Below are 20000 nucleotides of genomic sequence, written 5' to 3' on the forward strand. Positions count from 1 at the left end.
TCTCTGCAATTTTCGGCTTTCTTCCTCTTTCTTACGTTTTTGTGGTTGTTTCATGAGGTGATGGTAATATTCTCTCTCTCTCTCTCTCTCTCTCTCTCTCTCTCTCTCTCTCTCTCTCTCTCTCTCTCTCTCTCTCTCTCTCTCTCTCTCTGGAACTTTCGCCTTTTTTTCTCATTCTTTCTTACGTTTTTTTTATGAGTTAATGGCAATATTCTCTCTCTCTCTCTGCAATTTTCGTCTTTTTTTCTCTTTCGTACGTATTTTTGTTTTGTTTTATGAGTTAAAGGTAATATTCTCTCTCTCTCTCTCTCTCTCTCTCTCTCTCTCTCTCTCTCTCTCTCTCTCTCTCTCTCTCTCTCTCTCTCTCTCTCTCTCTCTCTCTCTCTCTCTCCATTCCTTTATTCTGTTCTTTGTTCTCCCCTTTTCCCCTTTTATCGACTTTCCTCCCTTTCCCTACCTCTATCTAATTTTCTCTCTCTTCCTTTCATTCCTCCTCCCTTCCTCCATTCTTTCTTTAGTTCCTTTTCTTAACCTACGCAAGGCTCATTCATCTATTTTCACCTTTTTCATCCATACACGTTCTGCTTCCATTATCCGTTTACTAATCATGTGAGTTTGTCTGTCTATATAGGGTAGGCGGTGGCCGAAGTGATAGCGTACTGGACCCACATTCGCCGCGTGATGGACGACGAGGGTTCGAATCCTCGGATTTTTCAGTCACCGCCGAGTGGCTTAAAACTACCCACATGCTGTCCTGAAGACCACCCATCAACCCGGACTCTAGAGGAAGCCGTCCAAGCGAATCAAGAACGAGTTCCGGGGGGCAGCATGAGCCAATGCAAGATGGCGCCACTATAAACACTCGCCTGCGCCAGAACGGGCTGGGCCGACTATCAGGCCCCACCTGGAAGAAGCCTTGGGCCGACCATCAGGCCCCACCGGGAAGATGCCTACCGGCGCAATAGGCAACAACGTAAAAAAAAAAAAAAAATAATAAAAAAATAAAAAATAACATGAGTAATTTAAACGTGGCTGACTGTCTCCGTAGAGTTTACCGCGTCACTGCCTCGGTAACGCCCTGCCCGTAACACACTGGTTGCCTAGCTGGTTTTGGAAGGTTTGCGGTAGTCTGGTGGAAGGCTTGCCCCCCAAAAAACCTTCTTCTGTTCAGTCTTCTGGTGCTAAATGCGGCAGAAGACTTACTGAGACTTTTAACTTGAGGTAAATTATACGAGGTGAACTAAGGAAAATAATATAGAAATGTGCAGTCAGAGAACACGTATTTTTCTTTCTCTTCTTTTCCTTCTTTTTCTTTTTTTTCTTCTTCGTAGGTCCTCTTCCTCCTCGTTATCCTCTCTTCTGTTTCTCCTCCTCCTCCTCTTTTTTTCTTCTTTTTCTTCTTCTTCGTATCTCATCTTCATTCTCTCTTCTGCTCATTCACACACTTCGCTTATCAATGACGTTACACTATTAACTTTTCCTCCTCCTCCTCCTCCTCCTCCTCCTCCACCCTCACAGCTCCTCCACCACCTCCTCTTCCTCCCCCAGGCCTCAACATGGAGTACATTCAAATCGTGCAGCGTCCTCCGTTCTTCCACCGCCCCTATGGCCTCCTGCGATCCCCCTACACGGAACACCCGGGCTGCTCCGTCCTCTGCCACCACCCCACGGCGCCGCACACCCACCGGAGCCTCATCCACCTCACCCGCGCGTCATGGGTGAGTACGGGACTGGGTGGAAAGGTTGGAGTGAATGGGTGAAGTATGGATTGGGTTTTAGTGTTGGGTGGTGGGAAGGGATGGGATGGGATGGGATGGTAAGGTAAGGTAAGGTAAGGTAAGGTAAGGTAAGGAAAGGAAAGGGAAGGGAAGGGAAGGGAAAGTAAGGTAAGGTAAGGTAAGGTAAGGAAAGGAAAGGAAAGGAAAGGCAAGGCAGGGGAAGGTAAGGCAAGGGAAGGCAAGGCAAGGCAAGGCAAGGCAAGGCAAGGGAAGGGAAGGGAAGGGAAGGGCAAAGAAGGTGGTAGTCATTTTCTTCTCCACTTCTTCCTCTTCCTCCTTTTCCTCCTCCTCTTCTGTCGTTTCTGGCTTATATCCTTTGTTTAGCAAGGTCTGAATAGAATGATCAAGATACGCCTAGCTCCTGTGTTCAACTCCGTATCCTCAGAGTTATCACGGTACGCCTAGCCCCAGTGCTCATGTTCGTCTCTCTCCCAGCTGGCGGAGGTGCGGGCCCACATGAGCCGAGCGGGGGCGGCCCTGGCGGAGGCGGACCTGGAGGCGGGGGACCGGCGCACCCCCTCCAGCCTCCCCTTCACCCCCCTGGGCACCGAGGGACTGCAGGTACGTACATACACACAAACATACACCCACCCACACACACATACATACATACAAACATGAAGACATACGGACACAAACAGAGACGAGACATGCAAATTCAGTAGAGGTTAACAGGCATACAAACATACACATACATGCATACATATATACATACATACATACATACATACAGGCATAAAGACAGACAGACACAGACACAAACGAGACATGCAAAGTTACTGTAATCACCGTACGGGTTTTATGAGTCACGCATGTCATGTTAGGGCACACACACACACACACACACACACACACACACACACACACACACACACACACACACACACACACACACTCCCCTACCCCCCAAAAACACACCTTTCTCCTCCTTTCTTCCTCCTCTTCCTTCCTAACTTCTTCCTCTTCCTTTCCTCCCTTTTTTCCCTCCCCACACACACACTCCCCTCTCTTCTCCTCCTTTCTTCCTTCCTAACTTCTTCCTCTTCCTTTCCTACCCTAAACTTTCCTCCATTCTTTCCTCCTTACACACCCACTTCCCTCTTTTCTTCCTCCTCTTCCTTCCTAACTTCTTCCTCTTCCTAAAATTTCCTCCCCCCATACACACTCCCCTCTCCCTCCTCCTCTCCCTTCTTCCTCCTCTCCCAATTTCCTATTCCTCCCCCATTCCTACCTGTCTACGGCCCTAATTAAGTACCTGGCGTGTCTCTGCCCAGGTCAACATACCGGAGGAGTTTCTGGCCCGGTTTGCAAGATCCGACTCCCGACCCGACTCGCCCGCCCCGACCCTCCTCGTCCACTCCTCCCGTCTCGCGCCCTTCAGGAGGTATGTGTGTGTGTGTGTGTGTGTGTGTGTGTGTGTGTGTGTGTGTGTGTGTGTGTGTGTGTGTGTGTGTGTGTGTTTCTTATATTTTTTCTCTTCTTCTTCTTGAGGAGGTATTTATTTATGTAACCTGTGTGTCTTCTGCTTCTTCTTCTTCTTCCTCCTCTTTTTCTTCCTCTTATTCTATTTCCTTTTCCTCTTTGTCTTCGTTTTCTTCTACTTCTTCTACTTGTTCGCTATTTTCGTTTGTTCATTCTTCCTCCACCACCTCCTCTTCCTCCTCCTCCTCTTCTTCTATTTTCATTTGCGTGTGAACATTCATCAGAAACTATACCAACACAGAGACACGAACACACACACACACACACACACACACACACACACACACACACACACACACACACACACATGTATACACTCGCGTTCCTTGCTATTCTTCCTTTCCTTAGTTTTGTTTCCTATGTCATTTTCTTTTCATACTCTATCTTTTTTTTCTTTCTTCCTTCCTTCCTTCCTTCTTCGACTTTAATTCTTCCTCTCTCTTCTTTTTTCTCTTTTTTTTTGTATTCTTGCTCACTTTATTTTTTTTTCATTCCTCTTCCTCCTTCTCTTCCTCTTCCTTTTCGTTCTCCTCCTCTCCTTCTCTTCCGAAATTACGATCATGTCTCCTCCTTCTCCTCTTCTTCTTCCTCCTCCTCCTTCCATTCATTCCTCTCCCTTATCTTCCTCTATCTTCTCTTTTCCTTCTCCTGTCCTCCTCCTCCTCTTTCCTCCTCTTCCTCTTCATTCTTCCTGTTTCTCATTCCTCCTCCTCCTCCTCCTCCTCCTCCTCCTCCTCCTTTTGGTTGTCATTCCTCTCCTTCTTCCTCTGTCTTTTGTTTCCCTCCCCCTCCTCCTCCTCCTCCTCCTCCTCCTCGCATGCCAACCCGACCTCACACGTCTAACAAAAAAGATGTAAATGGCGAGAGTAGGACTTTTATGTTCCTCTTGGATGACTCTTGATTCCTCTTTGACACGAATTCTCTCTTATCTCCCTCCTCTCTCTCTCTCTCTCTCTCTCTCTCTCTCTCTCTCTCTCTCTCTCTCTCTCTCTCTCTCTCTCTCTCTCTCTCTCTCTACTCTTTATCTTTCCTCTTTTTTTTTCTCTTTCCCCTCATTCAATTCTGTCTTCCTAAATTCCTGTCTTCCTTTGTCTTCTTTTCTTCCTTCTTCTTCCTCTTCTTTCTTTTCCTCTCCTCTCTCCATCTCCTTACTCTCTCACCCTTGTCTTCTTTTCCTCCCTTCTTTCCTCTCCCTTTTTTTTCTCTCCGTCCTCTAAATTCCTGTCTCTCTTTGTCTTCTTTTCTTCCTTCTTCTTCCTCTCCTTCTCTCTCTCCCTCAAATCTCCATCTCCTTAATCTCTCACCTTCGTCTTTTCTTCCTCCCTTCTTTCCTCTCCCTTTTTTTTTCTCCGTCCTCTAAATTCCTGTCTCTCTTTGTCTTCTTTTCTTCCTTCTTCTTCCTCTCCTTCTCTCTCTCCCTCAAATCTCCATCTCCTTAATCTCTCACCTTCGTCTTTTCTTCCTCCCTTCTTTCCTCTCCCTTTTTTTTCTCTCCGTCCTCTAAATTCCTGTCTCTCTTTGTCTTCTTTTCTTCTCTCTCTCTCCCTCAAATCTCCATCTCCTTAATCTCTCACCCTTGTCTTCTTTTCCTCCCATCTTTTTCTTTCTTCTTCCTCTCCTCTCTCCCTAAAAATCTTCATCTCTCTGATCTCTCACCCTTGTCTTCTTTTCCTCCCATCTTTCCTCTCCCTTTCTTTCCTCAGCTCCGTTTTCCTTCACTCTCCCTAACCTGTTATCTTTCTTCTTCTCCTCTTTTGTTCCTATTTCCTTTCCTCTCCTTCTCTTCCTTCCTTCCTTCTTCCCTCTCCTCCGTTTCTTACCTTGGCTATCCTAATAAGCTGCCATTCTAACCTTATTCCCTTTATTTTTCTCTTCCTTCCTTTCCTTCTCCTCCTTTTCGTTACCTTTACCTACCTTCTTCCTTCCCTTCCCTCCCTCCCTAATCTTTGACCAAACCTTCCTCCTCCTCCTCGTCCTCCTCCTCGTAGTATAATAATTTCCGCTCGTGACAACAAAGAAATCACTTGTTTACACACACACACACACACACACACACACACACACACACACACACACACACACACACGCGGGTTATGTAAACATGTGTGTAATGTGTGTGTATGTATGTATGTATGTATGTATGGCTCACACGATATTGCTTGCAGACACGAAACTAAACAAAAAAGAGAAAATAATATCGAAAAATGGAAAACAATATAGAAAAGCAAAAGAAATAAAAGAAATAAATGTAAAGTAAGTCAGTAACGCTGCTACTACTACTACTACTACTGCTACTACTACTCCCTACTACTACTACTACTACTACTACTACTACTACTACTACTACTCCCGAAAATGACCTCTCTTTTTGGCCACTCCTTTGACCTCTATTCAGGAGCAGTAAGTAGCGGGCTTTTTTTTAATATTTTTCTTTACGCCCTGCTGTAAAAAAAAAAAAAAAAACTACTATTGCAGATGCGTCACCCCGGACACCCTCGAGCCCGTCCGTCGTCCGCGTCCGCCGCCCGTCCGCAGAGCCACCAGCCTCCAGGACCTGACGGCGCGGACGGCCCATGCTCAACCACCCGCCCCCCTGCCCGGTGTGTGTGTGTGTGTGTGTGTGTGTGTGTGTGTGTGTGTGTTTCTACTCTTCCTCCTCTTCCTACATTACGCCGTTTTTTTTCCTTTTCCTTTTCTTCGTTTTTTCTCCTCCTCCTCCTCCTCCTCTTCTTAGCCCTTCTCCTTTTCCTCCTATTCTCATTCACTGCCTCCTTCTCCATTTCTTCTTTATTTTTCGTATTTTTTTCCTCTTCCTCTCAACTTCTCTTCCTCCTCCTCCTCCTCTTAGCCCTTCTCCTTTTCCTCCTATTCTTATTCACTGCCTCCTTCTCCATTTCTTCTTTATTTTTCGTATTTTTTTCCTCTTCCTCTCAACTTCTCTTCCTCCTCCTCCTCCTCCTCCTCTTAGCCCTTCTCCTTTTCCTCCTATTCTCATTCACTGCCTCCTTCTCCATTTCTTCTTTATTTTTCGTATTTTTTCCTCTTCCTCTCAACGTCTCTTACTCCTTCTCCTCCTCCTCTTCTCAACTTCTCTTCCTGTTCTTCCTTTTCCTACTCATTGGCTCTTTTTCCCTTTTCCTTTTCTTTATTTTCTTTTTTTTCCTCCACTTCCACCTCCTCATTCTTATTCTCCCTAACTATATTTCTTTCTCCTTCTTATTTATCTCCTCTTTTCAACTTCCTCTTTTTTCCTCCTACATTTCTTCTCCTCCTCCCCTTCTTCTCTTCTTCTCTCCCCTTCCCACCACCCATCCATTACACCAGCTCCCCTCCAGGTCGTGGCCCGGGGAAGAGAAAACAGGGCAGATTCGAGGCAGACTTCACCACCAAGCTCACCAAACAGCTGGACCTGGTGGCGAAGGGGCAGCAGCAGAAACAGCAGGAGCAGCAGGAGTCACAACGAAGCCAGAAACAACAGCAGAGCAAGAAGAGTGTGGGGAGAGGCGCGAAGGGGAAGTTGAAAGCAGAGGTAGGTTGAAGGGACTTGGGATGGATAGGGCAGCTGAGTCGGGGCTTGGAATAGGGAGAACCGTCGGGAAGGGCTGGTGATGGGACTGGTGGATAGGGGAAGGGTTGGTGATGGGACTGGTGGATAGGGGAAGGGTTGGTGATGGGACTGGTGGATAGGGGAAGGGCTGGTGATGGGACTGGTGGATAGGGGAAGGGATGGTGATGGGACTGGTGGATCGGGGAAGGGTTGGTGATTGGACTGGTGGATAGGGGAAGGGCTGGTGATGGGACTGGTGGATAGGGGAAGGGTTGGTGATGGGACTGGTGGATAGGGGAAGGGCTGGTGATGGGACTGGTGGATAGGGTAAGGGTTGGTGATGGGACTGGTGGATAGGGGAAGGGCTGGTGATGGGACTGGTGGATAGGGGAAGGGCTGGTGATGGGACTGGTGGATAGGGGAAGGGCTGGTGATGGGACTGGTGGATAGGGGAAGGGCTGGTGATGGGACTGGTGGATAGGGGAAGGGCTGGTGATGGGACTGGTGGATAGGGGAAGGGTTGGTGATGGGACTGGTGGATAGGGGAAGGGTTGGTGATGGGACTGGTGGATAGGGGAAGGGTTGGTGATGGGACTGGTGGATAGGGGAAGGGATGGTGATGGGACTGGTGGATAGGGGAAGGGTTGGTGATGGGACTGGTGGATGGGAAGGGTTGGTGATGGGACTGGTGGATGGGGAAGGATGGGACTGGTGGATAAGGGGTGATGGGACTGGTGGATAGGGGAAGGGCTGGTAATGGGACTGGTGGATAGGGGAAGGGCTGGTAATGGGACTGGTGGATAGGGGAAGGGTTGGTGATGGGACTGGTGGATAGGGGAAGGGCTGGTGATGGGACTGGTGGATAGGGGAAGGGCTGGTAATGGGACTGGTGGATAGGGGAAGGGTTGGTGATGGGACTGGTGGATAGGGGAAGGGCTGGTGATGGGACTGGTGGATAGGGGAAGGGTTGGTAATGGGACTGGTGGAGTGAAGTGAGTGAAGTGATGCGTCCCCGGGTGTATGCGTTAGTTAGTTGGTAAGTTGATGTGTTGATGTTAGTTAGTTTGTTAGTGTGTTGATAAAAAGCTGGTTTGCTGTTATAGATTTAGTTACCCCTTGAAAGTTTGGTACAGAAAACGTTTACCATCAGAGAGAATGGGATAAACTTGTGTAAATTCTAGTACTGAGACTAATGTGATTTGAGTTTAAACGTTATAGTTATTTCGTAATGGGGAATTAAGCTGAACAACGTTAACAGTAAATGGATTATGGAGTGGCTGAACGGGTGAAATGTGGTGGTCTGAGATGGTTTGGACACGTGACAAGAATGAGGACTTTGTGAAGAGTGTATGAGGGGAGGATTGATTTACATAGATTTACAAAGAAAATCAGACCACACAGACCCCATGGTCCAGACTAGGTGATCTGTCCTTAAACCTAAGTGATTCTACATTAATCAGATGGCTCCAAAACTTTGCATTTCTACTCTAGGTAATATTAAGTTGAAGGAAGTGTCGGTCGAGCTTATATTTAAAGCCCAACATTCTGTTCGCTTTATTTGCGGCTGCGATGCATTTTTTTTTTTTTTTTTACGTCGCTGCCTGTTGCGCCGGTAGGCATCTTCCTGGTGGGGCCTGATGGTGGTTGCTGTGAGAGTTTGAGGTTTGACGCGATTTTGACACCCAGGTCCTTAACGGATTGAACGCTTTTGAGTTTGACGCCGCACATTTCGTAATCGAACTTCTTATTTCTTGTTCCAACCTGAAGGACCTGGCACTTGTCTACATTAAAGGGCATCTCCCATCTATCCGACCCAGCTGAAATTTTGTGCAAATCCTCTTGGAGGCTTTGTCTGTCTTCGTCAGTGAGAACCGAGTTACCGTCAGGGGAGAGGATGTCAGAGGGAGATAGATCGGAGATAAATGTAGATATAAAGATGATTAGTGAATGCGGGGGAGCAAATCTATATGTTAATGGGGGGTTGGAAAGGCAGTGACGTAGTTAGGTATCTCTCAATGGGGGGCACCTGGGAAGACACAGGTGAGTATGGGGTGGCACTAGGCAAGGGGAGTTCAAGGTTACTGGGGCATATTCTAAGATCAGATCAATGGTTGGTAATAGGGCATGGTCAATAGGGGGGGGGTACTACGTTGGGGGTACCGGATTCTCTTGGGGGGGGGGGGGGTCGACACGTGCTCTCCCACGCTCCTTAGCTACGCAGCTGTGGACCGGTGATGAGGTAGGAAAAAAGAAAATGATAGATAGAGCAGCGAGTAGCGGGCTTTTTTTTATATTTATTATTGTTTCCTTTTTTTGTGCCGTTGAGCTGCCTCCTTTGTTGTAAAAAAAAGAAAAAAAAAGAAAGAAAGACTGACGGATGGGTAAATTGGAGAAGGGGACGGACGAACGAACACACACACACACACACACACACACACACACACACACACATTAGGGAAGGGTGTGAAGGCCGATGAGCGGGCCATCACCACTGATAGCTTCGGTCAACACCACCACTACCACCACCACCACCACCACCGGGCATAGGTAAACAGAGGGTGTCGAGGGGACTTTCTTCACCACCACCTCCACCACCTCCACCACCACAAGCCTATTACAACTTATATTAATAACCTAAAACAATCTTATGCAATACTGTCTTTTAGCAGAGTATAAAATAAATGATTTAGACCCTTTAACGAGGACAGAGGAAGGGAATATACGTGTGTGTGTGTGTGTGTGTGTGTGTGTGTGTGTTTTCAAGGCAGGAGCAGCAATATAGTCTCGTCAGTGTTACGTTGTGGGTGGTCAAGGGAGGACCAACGTGAACCCGACCACTGCTCTCCCTCCCTGTCTCGCTCCCTCCCCTAAATACCGAACGAGTGGCTGAGCCGTACCGTCCGTGGAAACATGTGCAATAAAATCCAACATCGAATCAAGCGCTGAGAGGAGTTAATACGGACCGAAATCATTAGCACCGGAGACAGAACAGAAGGGGGCTGCGGCGCCACCGAGAAAGGGCTGCCAGGAGGGGCCTTGAAACGACCAGTGGTGGTGATTCAGACCGACAAAACAATCGAAAACTAGAGCAATTAATTGGTGACATCCCCAAACAGCTATACAAAAAGGCTACGCCAATAGAGTCGTTGTATAACTGAAGGTAATATCGGACACAGAACACGAGACTCCTCCAGGCATGTTTGCCAGCCCTCCGTCAGGCCCCCGACGCAGTCATGAAGTAAAACGGGAGACTCACCGAGTGGGTCCACGGGGAAGCGGTGACGTGATGGCGGCGGCGGGGCGTGGGGCGGTGGGTCGGGTCATCCGGTACACGACCCACTCTTGCCTGGACCCCGGCAGGCAGCGGCGCGTGGTGCGGCGGCCCGGCCTGCTGGTGTACGGCCGCCGGTCCGCCCTCATCACGGCCAGGCTCAGGCGGCGGCGGCGGGGGCGGCGGGGCAGGGGCGGCAGGCTCCCGCGCCTCCTGCTGCCGCGGCCACGCTGGCGCGGGAGGAAGAGGAGGAAGCAGGCGACCCGCAAGGCTCGGAGCGGCGAGACGAAGCTTCGAACCGAGACAACGAGCCGCGGGCCATTTGACCACCGCCGCCACGGGCAGGAGCGGAAGGGGCCGAGGGCGGCGAGGGCGGCGAGGGCGGCGGGGAGGGCGTCAGGCCGCCGCCAGGAGCCCCACCCCAGAGCTATGCCCCTGGGGGAGTGGCGGATTGTGCTGCGGGACAAGACGCGGCGGCGCGAACACGACGACGACCCCGAGACGGACGACGTGGCGGCGTGTGGCAACCCCCGCGTGGCGGCGGCACGAGATGAGTCTCGACCGGCGCTCCAGGCGCCCTTGGTGCCCCCTCACGGGCCCCCCACTCCCCAGATTGAGACGCGGCGAGGTAGCCCCCCGCCCAGGGTGGAGCTGGGGCGTGACCTTACCGCTCCGCACCTTGGGGCTGACAGCGCCTCGTGGGGCTTCCCAGTGTTGCCACAGCGGGGCGCGGCGCGGCGCTGCGGCCCCGGCGGCTGGTGGAGGGGCACCGTGGCACCGCGCCCTCGGCCCCTCAGCTTCCCGATGGTGGTGGAGAAGGCGATGCTGCACCCGCGGCTCCTCAGGGGGCAGCAGGAGGCGCCGCGCGAGGCTTGCGTAGCACCACGACCTACCCCACACGCGCCAGCAGAGAGATGGTCACAAGAAGGCGCCCCCCGGACGGCGTGGCGGCCCCCCGCGTCCCTGCCGAAGCTCGTGGCCACCAGGCTGTCGTGCCTCCATCTGTGGGACGCCCCGGCACCCGCCGCCGCGCCGGAGGGGCTGGAGGGCCACGCAGTGCCGGGCATGCCGCGCCCCGCGTCCCCAAGCCGGCGCCGCAGCCCCCCGCCCGTCGCAACGCCGCCGCGGCAGGACACACAGTCCCGGACACCCACGCCTGAGGGCGCCACGGTCGGGGGTGAGCAGTGGGGAGGCGCAGAACTCAGTGACGGCGACTTCCCGCCACCAGAGGGCCAGGACGCGGGCGAGGAGGGGCCTGTGTGGCGGGGAGACAGCCCGTCCCCCGAGGCGGTGCTGCTGACGCGCGCCTTGCTGCGGGCCAAGGCTGCCTTCATGCGGCCGCTGCGCGGGCGGCGCAGAGCAGGCTTCGTGACGCAAACCTTCACCGGGAGCGAGACCGACAGCGACGAGGCATCGGGCGGCGCCAAGAGGAAAAGGAAAAAGAAGAGGCGTCGAGGAAAGGCCGGAAGAGGGAGAAAGACCAAGGGGGAGGCGAGGAAGAGGGAGGAGGACAAGGTCAGCGAGTTGGCCAAGACGGACATCTTTAGCCAAGACATCATCGCGGAGCTCCTGAAGCTGCAGGTGCCGCGGCGACAACGGACCAAGCAGCAGAAGGAGGAGGAGGCGCGGAAGAAGCGTAGGAAGAAGCGGAGGAGGAACAAGAAGAGGAGGGGATCGGAGCGGGGCAGGGAGCAGCGGGAGGGGCTTCTGGTGACCCTGACCCGCAACACCGCCTTCTGGTACGACGTGACCTCAAGACTGCGCTCCGTGACCACCACCCCGACCACCACCACCACCACCGCTACTCCCTTCCCCGCCACCACCAAGCACACCATCTCCCACACCTCCTTCCCCTCCATCACCACTACCTCCTCCTCCTCCTGTAACCCTAAAACCACGAAGGGGAAATTCAAAGCAACGGTCATGACTTTGCGAAACAGAGGAAACACGACAAAAGCAACAGAAGAGGAGGAAGACGAAGACGATGAGGAGGAGGAGGAAGAAGAACAAGAGGGAGAAACTATTACCTCCTCCTCCTCCTCCTCCCTTCCCTCCACGCAACTCCCTTCCATACACAAGACCGCCCCTTCGAAGTTCTACCAAGTTGCCTCCGCTTTCGTCACCGCGGAGAAGAATTACTACAGCCTGCTGCCTCCCCTCAACCCCACGTGGTCTGACGCCCTCGACACCCTCTTCCCCTCGCTTCCTCAGCCCTCGGTGCGTTGCCATGGTGACGGGGAAGAGGGGAAAAGAAGGAAAGGGAAAAAAAGAGTATAAAAAAATGAAAAATCGGAGGAAAAGAAGGGGAAAAAGAGGGGAAAGAAAAGGGAAATGAGGGGAAAAAGAGGGGAAAGAAAAGGGAAATGAGGGGAAAAGAAGGGGAAGGGAAAAAGACGGTGAAAAAGATGGGAAAATGGGAGGAAAAGAAGGGGAACAGAGGGGAAAGAAAAGGGAAATGAGGGGAAAAGGGGAAGGGAAAAGAGAATGAAAAGATGAGAAAAATGGAAGGAAAAAAGGGGAACAGAGGGGAAAGAAAAGGGAATTGAGGGGAGGAAGAGTCATATGGGAATAGTTATATATATTTTTTTATTTTTTTCCTTGATTTGTGTTATCGTAAGAAATCACCCTCTCCCCCTTCAGGACAGCGTGGACTCGGGCCTGGGCGGGGAGAAGCAACGGCCGAAGAGGCGAGCAAGGCGACCAGGGAAGAAGAAGGCGGAGGAGGGAGGATTGGACGACCCCGGACAGACTGCGGTGAGGAGGAGGAGGAGGAGGAGGAGGAGGAGATGAAGGGTGATGATAGTAGTAGTGGTGGTTGTAGTAGTAGTAGTAGTAGTAGTAGTAGTAGTAGTAGTAGGAGGAGGAGGAGGAGGAGTAATAATAATATATTTATAAAACAAGCAATCTCTCACTGTGTATGTATGTATATATGTACGTATGTATGTATGTGTAATTGTGTGTACTGTCTATATGGTCACTTAACTAACTAACCAAATAACTATATGTATGTATGTGTAAATGTATGTACTGTCTATAATGATCACTTAACTAACTAACTATGTGTGTGTATGTATGTCAATAAACTAACCAACTATTTATTTTATTTTACATTATTTATTTGTTTATTTATTTATTTATTTGTGTGTGTGTGTGTGTGTCTAGGTGTCGGCGGCGGGGGAGAGTCGAACGGGGTCCTCTCGTCGCTCGGGCAGCAGCCACTCCTCTAAACCCACCTCGGCGCGCTCCTCGAAGTCGTCCTCCTCCCACCGACGCATGCACGACCCGCTCTCATACGACCCCAAGGTGAGGACTCCACTCCTATCCTCTTTCTCTTCCTCTCTGTCACTTTTTTCGCCTTTTTTCATATTTTTTTTTTCATGCAGTCCAGTCGTTTCATTTTTCATTGTTTTTTTTCCTGTTCTTTTCATTTTATTTTTTTCGTGCTTTCATTTTTCAGTTTTCTTTTCATTTTTTGTGCTTTTCTACGACCGAATTCAAGGTGAGGATTTGCTGCTTATTCTCCTTATTTTCTCTTTTCTTTTCTTTCCTTATCAAAATATCCTTCCTTTTTTTTCTCTATCAAAATATTCTTCCCTCTTTTTCTTTTTTTCCATTTTTCTTCTCTTTTCTTTTATCACCTTTGTCTTCTTCTTTTCCTCCTTTTCCTTATCTCCCTTTCATTTTTCTCTTTTCTCTTCTTCTATACTTTTCATTTCTTCTATTCCTTCCTCTTTTTGTTTATGTTTTTCTTCTATAAGACGCCAACGCAAAAAAATTGTCTTCTCTCCTCCTTTCTCTTCTATGCCCTCTTTCTTTTCCACTCTCAACCCCTTTTTCTCTTTCTCTTCTCTTCTTCCTTTCTCCTCACCTCCTTTTCTCTTTCTCAATACCAAAAATATCTCTCAACGCAAATTTTTTCTCTTCTACGCCCCTCTCTTTTCCACTCTCAACCCCCTTTTCTTCTTTCTCTTTCTTCTCTTCTTCCTTTCTCTTCACACTTTTCCCCTCTTTCACTCTTCACCTTCTCTCCTCACAATCTCAAAACCAAAAATATCTTTCAACGCAAAAAAAATTATCTTCTCTCCTCCTTTCTCTTCTCCGCCCCTCTTTCTTTTCCACTCTCTCAACCCCCTTTCTTCTCTTCTTCCTTTCTCCTCACACCTCCTTTTCTCTTTCACTCTTCACAATCTCAAAACCAAAAATATCTCTCAACGCAAAAATTTTCTCTTCTACGCCCCTCTTTCTTTTTCACTCTCAACCTTCTTTTCTCTTTCTCTTTTCTTCTTCCTTTCTCTTCACACTTTTCCCCTCTTTCACTCTTCACCTTCTCTCCTCACAATCTCAAACCCAAAAATATCTCTCAACGAAAAAAAAAAAAAATCTTCCCTCCTCCGCCTCTCTTTCTTTTTCACTCTCAATCCTCTTTTTCTCTTTCTCTTCTCTTCTTCCTTTCTCTTCACACCTCTCTTTCCCTCTTTCATTTCTCACAATCTCAAAACCAAAAATATCTCTCAACGCAAAAAAGAAAAAGAAAAAAAAAATCTTCTCTCCTCCTTTCTCTTCTATGCCCTCTTTCTTTTCCACACTCTCAACCCCCTTTTCTCTTTTTCTTTCTTCTCTTTTTCCTTTCGCCTCACACCTCTTTTTCCCTCTTTCACTCTTCACTATCTCAAACCCAAAAATACCTCTCGACCATAAAAGCGAAAATAATAATAAATGGAAAACTCTCCCACGCCTCTTCTCCGCGGCCCCCAAAAAGTCCTGATTGATTTCCTCTTCATCCTCTCTGATCCTCCGTAAAGACGACTGGAATCCCCTTAAAGGCGATCCAATCCCATAACCTCACGTCGGAGCATCAGAATCCCACTCGCTCTTGTCTGCATATTCAAAAAGCTTTTCCAGGACTAAGGGAATGAAGTTGAGTGACAGAGACTAATGAGGAAAGGGAGAGGAGGAGGAAGAAGGAGAGGAGAGGAGAGGAGGAGGAGAGGAAGACAGACAGGTGAGAGAAAAGGGAAGATGGGCAGTAAAGGAAGGAAGGGAAGGTAAAGATAAGGGAAAGGAAGGAAAGGAGAGGAAGAGAAAGGGAAGGAAAGAGAAGGGATGAAAATTTTGAGAGGAAAGGAAAGGGAAGAAGAAGGGCAGTAAAGGAAGGAAGGAAAGGTGAAGATAAGGGAAAGGAAAAGGAAAGAAAGGAAAGGAAGAGAAAAGGAAGGAAAGAGAAGGGATGAAAAATATGGAGAAAAGGAAAGGGATAAAAGAAACGGGAAAGAGGAAAAAGATAAGAGAGGAAAAAGGAAGAGAAGGGAAGGAAGGATGGAAGGGAAGGGAAGAGAACGAAACAAAAGGTGAAGGAAAGGAGGGGAGGAGAAGAGGAGGAAGGGAAGGGAAAGGATGGAGGTGGGAACGAAATGGAAAAGGAAGTAAGAGGAACAGAAGGGAAGGGAAAGGAGAGGAAGGGAAGGGAAGGAAAGGGAAGGGAACGGAATGGAAGGGAACAGAGAGGAAGAGAAGGGAAGGGAAAGGAGAGGAAGGGAAGGGAAGGGAAAGGAAGGGAAGGGAAGGGAAAGGAAGGGAAGAGAAGAGAAAGGAAGGGCAGGGAAGGGAAGAGAAAGGAAAGGGAACAGAGAAGGGAACAGAGAGGAAGAGAAGGGAAGGGAAAGGAGAGGAAGGGAAGGGAAGGAAAGGGAACGGAAAAGAAGGAAGGGAAAGGAAAGGGAAGGAAATAGAACAGAAGAGAAGGGAACAGAAAGGAAGGGAAAATAAAGGAAAGGAAAGGATACGGAGGAGCAGGAAAGCCAAAAAAGAAAAAAAGAAAAAAAAAGGAAAAAAATATTTAGTTTGGCCATGCGACAAAATCCTCGGCCCGAGTTTCAAGTTTCATGACGAGTTTCAATCAATTTGTCATTCAGTTTGTCTTCCTCTTCCTCTCCTCTGCGTCTCGTTAGCGGGCTCCTCGTTTTTTTACTCTTTTTCTTTTTCTCCTTTTCGCGTTTTCTTTCTGATTTTTCCCTTTGCTTCATTTTCTTTCCTTCTTTCTCCTTTCCTCTGTCTTTTTTCCTTTTTCCATCTTATCTTCTTTGCTGCGTTATAAAGTTTTCCGTATTTTTCCTGCGTTTTGCTTTCCGTTTCTTTTCCTCCTTCTTTTCCTTTTCCTTTTTCTTCTGTCTCCTTGGCGTATTGCTCTTTTTCTCTCTTTTTTTCTATCTTTTCATTGCACTTCTCTCTCATTAGAAATTTTCAACTTTAACTTTCTTTTCTTTCACACACCTCATTGTTTTCTACCCCTCCCATCTTCTCATTATGCTTTTTCTTCTTCTACCTCCATTTTCCTATCTTCATATCTTCATTTTCCTGTCTTCATTTTCCTATCTTCATTTTATCTCTTTTTCTCATATGATTTTCCTTCTCCTACCTTCATTTTCCTGTCTTCATTTTCCTATCTTCATTTTCTCTCTTTTTCTCATATGATTTTCCTTCTCCTACCTTCATTTTCCTGTCTTCATTTTCTCATTATGATTTCCTCTATTTTCCTCATTATGATTTTCCTTCTCCTATCTTCATTTTCTCTCTTCTCATTATTCTCCTACCTTCATTTTCCTATCTTTATTTGCTTTCTTTTTGTCCTCCATTTTCATTACTTTTTCCCAACTCATGATTTTAGTCCTTAACTTTCTCAAATGTTCCGTCCTTTCCATGCCTTTCAGATAATATTTACTCCCTTTTCCGCCTTTTCTTCTTCCTGTTCACCCTTTTCAGCAAGTATAAGCTCCCTTTTCTCCCCTTGTTCCCTCTGTTCACTCCCTTTTTTCTCCCTTTTCCAGCAATTCCTCGGGGACGGGACGCCGGCGGAGGGAGGCTCGGAGCTCAAACGCCTTCAGGAGACCCTTGGCGGAGGCGGCGGCGGAGGAGGAGGAGGCGGCGGCGGCGGCGGAGGAGGAGGAGGAGGAGGAGGAGGAGGTGGAGGAGGATCTAATCTCACTGAGGCGGAGGTGTTCTGGTTCACTCTCCCTCGATCTCCCTCCCACCGCGCCGCCATTTTTACTCTCCCTGTCCAAATATCTCGACTTCTGGGTAAGGGAGGGAGGGAGGGAGAGGAAGGGAGAGGAGAGGTATATGGGAAGGGAGAGAGAGAGAGAGAGAGAGAGAGAGAGAGAGGAATGGGGAAGGGAGGAAGAGGGGACGAAGAGATGAAAAATGAGGAGGAGGAGGAAGAAGAAGAAGTAGTAGGAGGAGGAGGAGGAGTCAAAAAATGTGATGATATAAATTACAAGCTTCATTTCATCTTTCTAATCAATTTTCCTCCTCCTCCTCCTCCTCCTCCTCCTCCTCCAGGCATGACCTCCATAGAGTATCTCGCGAAGTACATGCGACTGAGGACTTCGCGGAGACAACTGTATTCAAGAGTCTTCGTGAGGCATCGGGATCTGGAGGTGAGTATGTCTGTCTGTTTGTTTCTGTCTCTCTGTTTGTTTCTGTCTCTCTGTTTGTTTCTGTCTCTCTGTTTCTGTCTCTCTGTTTGTTTCTGTCTCTCTGTTTGTTTCTGTCTCTCTGTTTGTTTCTGTCTCTTTGTTTCTGTCTCTCTGTTTGTTTCTGTCTCTCTGTTTGTTTCTGTGTCTCTGTTTCTGTCTCTCTGTTTGTTTGTCTCTCTGTTTGTTTCTGTCTCTCTGTTTCTGTCTCTCTGTTTGTTTCTGTCTCTCTGTTTGTTTCTGTCTCTCTGTTTCTGTCTCTCTGTTTGTTTCTGTCTCTCTGTTTGTTTCTGTCTCTCTGTTTCTGTCTCTCTGTTTGTTTCTGTCTCTCTGTTTGTTTCTGTCTCTCTGTTTGTTTCTGTCTCTCTGTTTGTTTCTGTCTCTCTGTTTGTTTCTGTCTCTCTGTTTGTTTCTGTCTCTCTGTTTGTTTCTGTCTCTCTGTTTCTATCTCTGTTTGTTTCTGTCTCTCTGTTTGTTTCTGTCTCTCTGTTTGTTTCTGTCTCTCTGTTTCTGTCTCTCTGTTTGTTTCTGTCTCTCTGTTTGTTTCTGTCTCTCTGTTTCTGTCTCTCTGTTTGTTTCTGTCTCTCTGTTTGTTTCTGTCTCTCTATTTGTTTCTGTCTCTGTTTGTTTCTGTCTCTCTGTTTGTTTCTGTCTCTCTGTTTGTTTCTGTCTCTCTGTTTGTTTCTGTCTCTCTATTTGTTTCTGTCTCTGTTTGTTTCTGTCTCTGTTTGTTTCTGTCTCTCTGTTTGTTTCTGTCTCTCTGTTTCTGTCTCTCTGTTTGTTTCTGTCTCTCTGTTTCTCTGTGTCTGTCTGTCTGTGTGTGTCTCTGTCTCTGTTTCTCTCTTCTTTTTTTCTCTTTCATCTCTTCCTCTTCTTCTCCACTTGACTTGCTTCTTCTCTTCCTCTTCCTCCTTCTCCTCCTCCTCCTCTTCTTCCATTTCCCTTATGTATGTAATATCTTCCTGCCTTTCCATATTCATTTGTCTTCATCTTTTTCTTCTTTTTTTATCCTTCCTTCCCTTCCATTTTATTTCCTCCTCTCATTTAATTACTTTTCTACTTCTTCTCCTTTATGTTCCCCTTCTCTTCATCATTCACGTCCTCTTTTTCCTCTTTCACTTCTTTTCTTCATCTTCTTCTTCTTCTTTTTCTTCTTTTTCTTCCACCTTCTAATCACCTCCTTCTCTGCTTCCCTTTCTTCTCTCCCTTTTCCTTCTCCTTCTCCTCTACTTCTTCTTCTTCTTCTTCGTCTTCTTCCTCCTCCTCCTCCTCCACTTCTTCATCTTCTTCAACTTCTTCCTCCTCCTCCTCTTCTTCTTGTTCTTCATCTTCCTCCTCCTCCTTCACCTCCCCTTCATCCCCTCCTTCAGAGTATCCGCGTGGAGAGGATGCTGATGGAGGACTTCAAACCCGCCCTCGGAGACGCCCTCGGAGGCGCCCTGGACGAAGGACAGCTGGGGCGGCTCCTAGAGATCCTGCCACTGCCGAAGGAGGCGCTGGAGAAGGAGTTTTTTGTGCTGGTTGCCGCCTTTGCTGAGAGGTTCTTCTGCTATGGTAAGCGGCGTGTGTGTGTGTGTGTGTGTGTGTGTGTGTGTGTGTGTGTGTGTGTGTGTGTGTGTGTGTGTGTGTGTGTGTGTGTGTGTGTGTGTGTGTGTGTGTGTGTATTTACCTAGTTGTAGTCTCAATATCTGTATTTGTCCAACTTTCTCTCCTACACCATTCCTCCTCCTCCTACTCCTCCTCCACCTCCTCCTCCACAGAGCTCCTGGCGGCCCCGGATGTGGAGGTGGAGCCCAGGGATTTAGTGGAGCAGCTTGACTTCCGCCACCTGGACGAGAGGATAGAGGGAGTGGCGCTGGATCCTCGCCTCCGCCAACTCCTGCTCACCGTACGGGACCTCGGCTAGTTGGCAATGCTCCCCTGTGGCCTTGCGTGTGACCCCGTGGGCTTAAGTGCTCCCCTGTGGCTGTATGTGTTCTCTTCTGGCCCTTTGGTATCCCCTGTGGTTCCCCGTGGGCTTTGAGAGTTCCCATGTGGTTCTATCGTGTCCCCTGTGGCCTTAAGAGCTCCCCTGTGGCCGTATATGTTCTCTTCTGGCCCTTTGGTATCCCCTGTGGTTCCCTGTGGCCGTTAAGAATTCCCATGTGGTTCTATCGTGTCCCCAGTGGCTCGTATGTGGTTCCCTGTGGTTCTTTTTTGTTCCCTGTGGTACTCTCGTGTCCCCTGTGGTTCTTATGTGTTTCCCCTGTGGTTTCTCTCTTCTCTTCGCCCATCCACCGTTTTCTTCGTCCTTGTCCCATTTTCTTTCTTCCATGGTCTCTTTTTCTTCTACATACCATCCACCATTTCCTTCATTCCTGCCCCATTTCTTTCTCCTCCATTCCCTTTTTCCTCTCTCAATGTCGTCATTCACTTCTACTTCCTTCATTCCTGCTCCATTTCCTTCTCCTCCA

At 48.5% G+C, this 20000-nt stretch overlaps 1 protein-coding gene across 2 annotated transcripts in view; it reads left to right on the forward strand.

Moving 5' to 3' along the window:
- The window catches only part of LOC126980261 (serine/arginine repetitive matrix protein 2-like), a 21977-nt gene that overhangs the window by 1814 nt on the left and 163 nt on the right, over nt 1–20000 (forward strand). The window contains exons 2-12 of one of the 2 annotated variants that reach the window (XM_050829947.1): nt 1549–1718; nt 2214–2339; nt 3053–3162; nt 5736–5860; nt 6596–6789; nt 12719–12832; nt 13241–13381; nt 16903–17152; nt 17414–17511; nt 18918–19101; nt 19308–20000. The exon at nt 19308–20000 is cut by the window's right edge and continues 163 nt beyond it. In XM_050829947.1, the coding sequence (XP_050685904.1) occupies nt 1557–1718; nt 2214–2339; nt 3053–3162; nt 5736–5860; nt 6596–6789; nt 12719–12832; nt 13241–13381; nt 16903–17152; nt 17414–17511; nt 18918–19101; nt 19308–19453 (1650 nt within the window). In that variant the 5' untranslated portion in view covers nt 1549–1556 and the 3' untranslated portion in view covers nt 19454–20000. Of the gene's footprint in view, nt 1–1548; nt 1719–2213; nt 2340–3052; nt 3163–5735; nt 5861–6595; nt 6790–9644; nt 12296–12718; nt 12833–13240; nt 13382–16902; nt 17153–17413; nt 17512–18917; nt 19102–19307 lie in introns of those variants that run through there. The other variant, XM_050829946.1, reaches the window with a different exon arrangement.

This window comes from Eriocheir sinensis, chromosome 44 (assembly GCF_024679095.1).
Source record: "Eriocheir sinensis breed Jianghai 21 chromosome 44, ASM2467909v1, whole genome shotgun sequence".
Classification (NCBI taxonomy): domain Eukaryota; kingdom Metazoa; phylum Arthropoda; class Malacostraca; order Decapoda; family Varunidae; genus Eriocheir; species Eriocheir sinensis.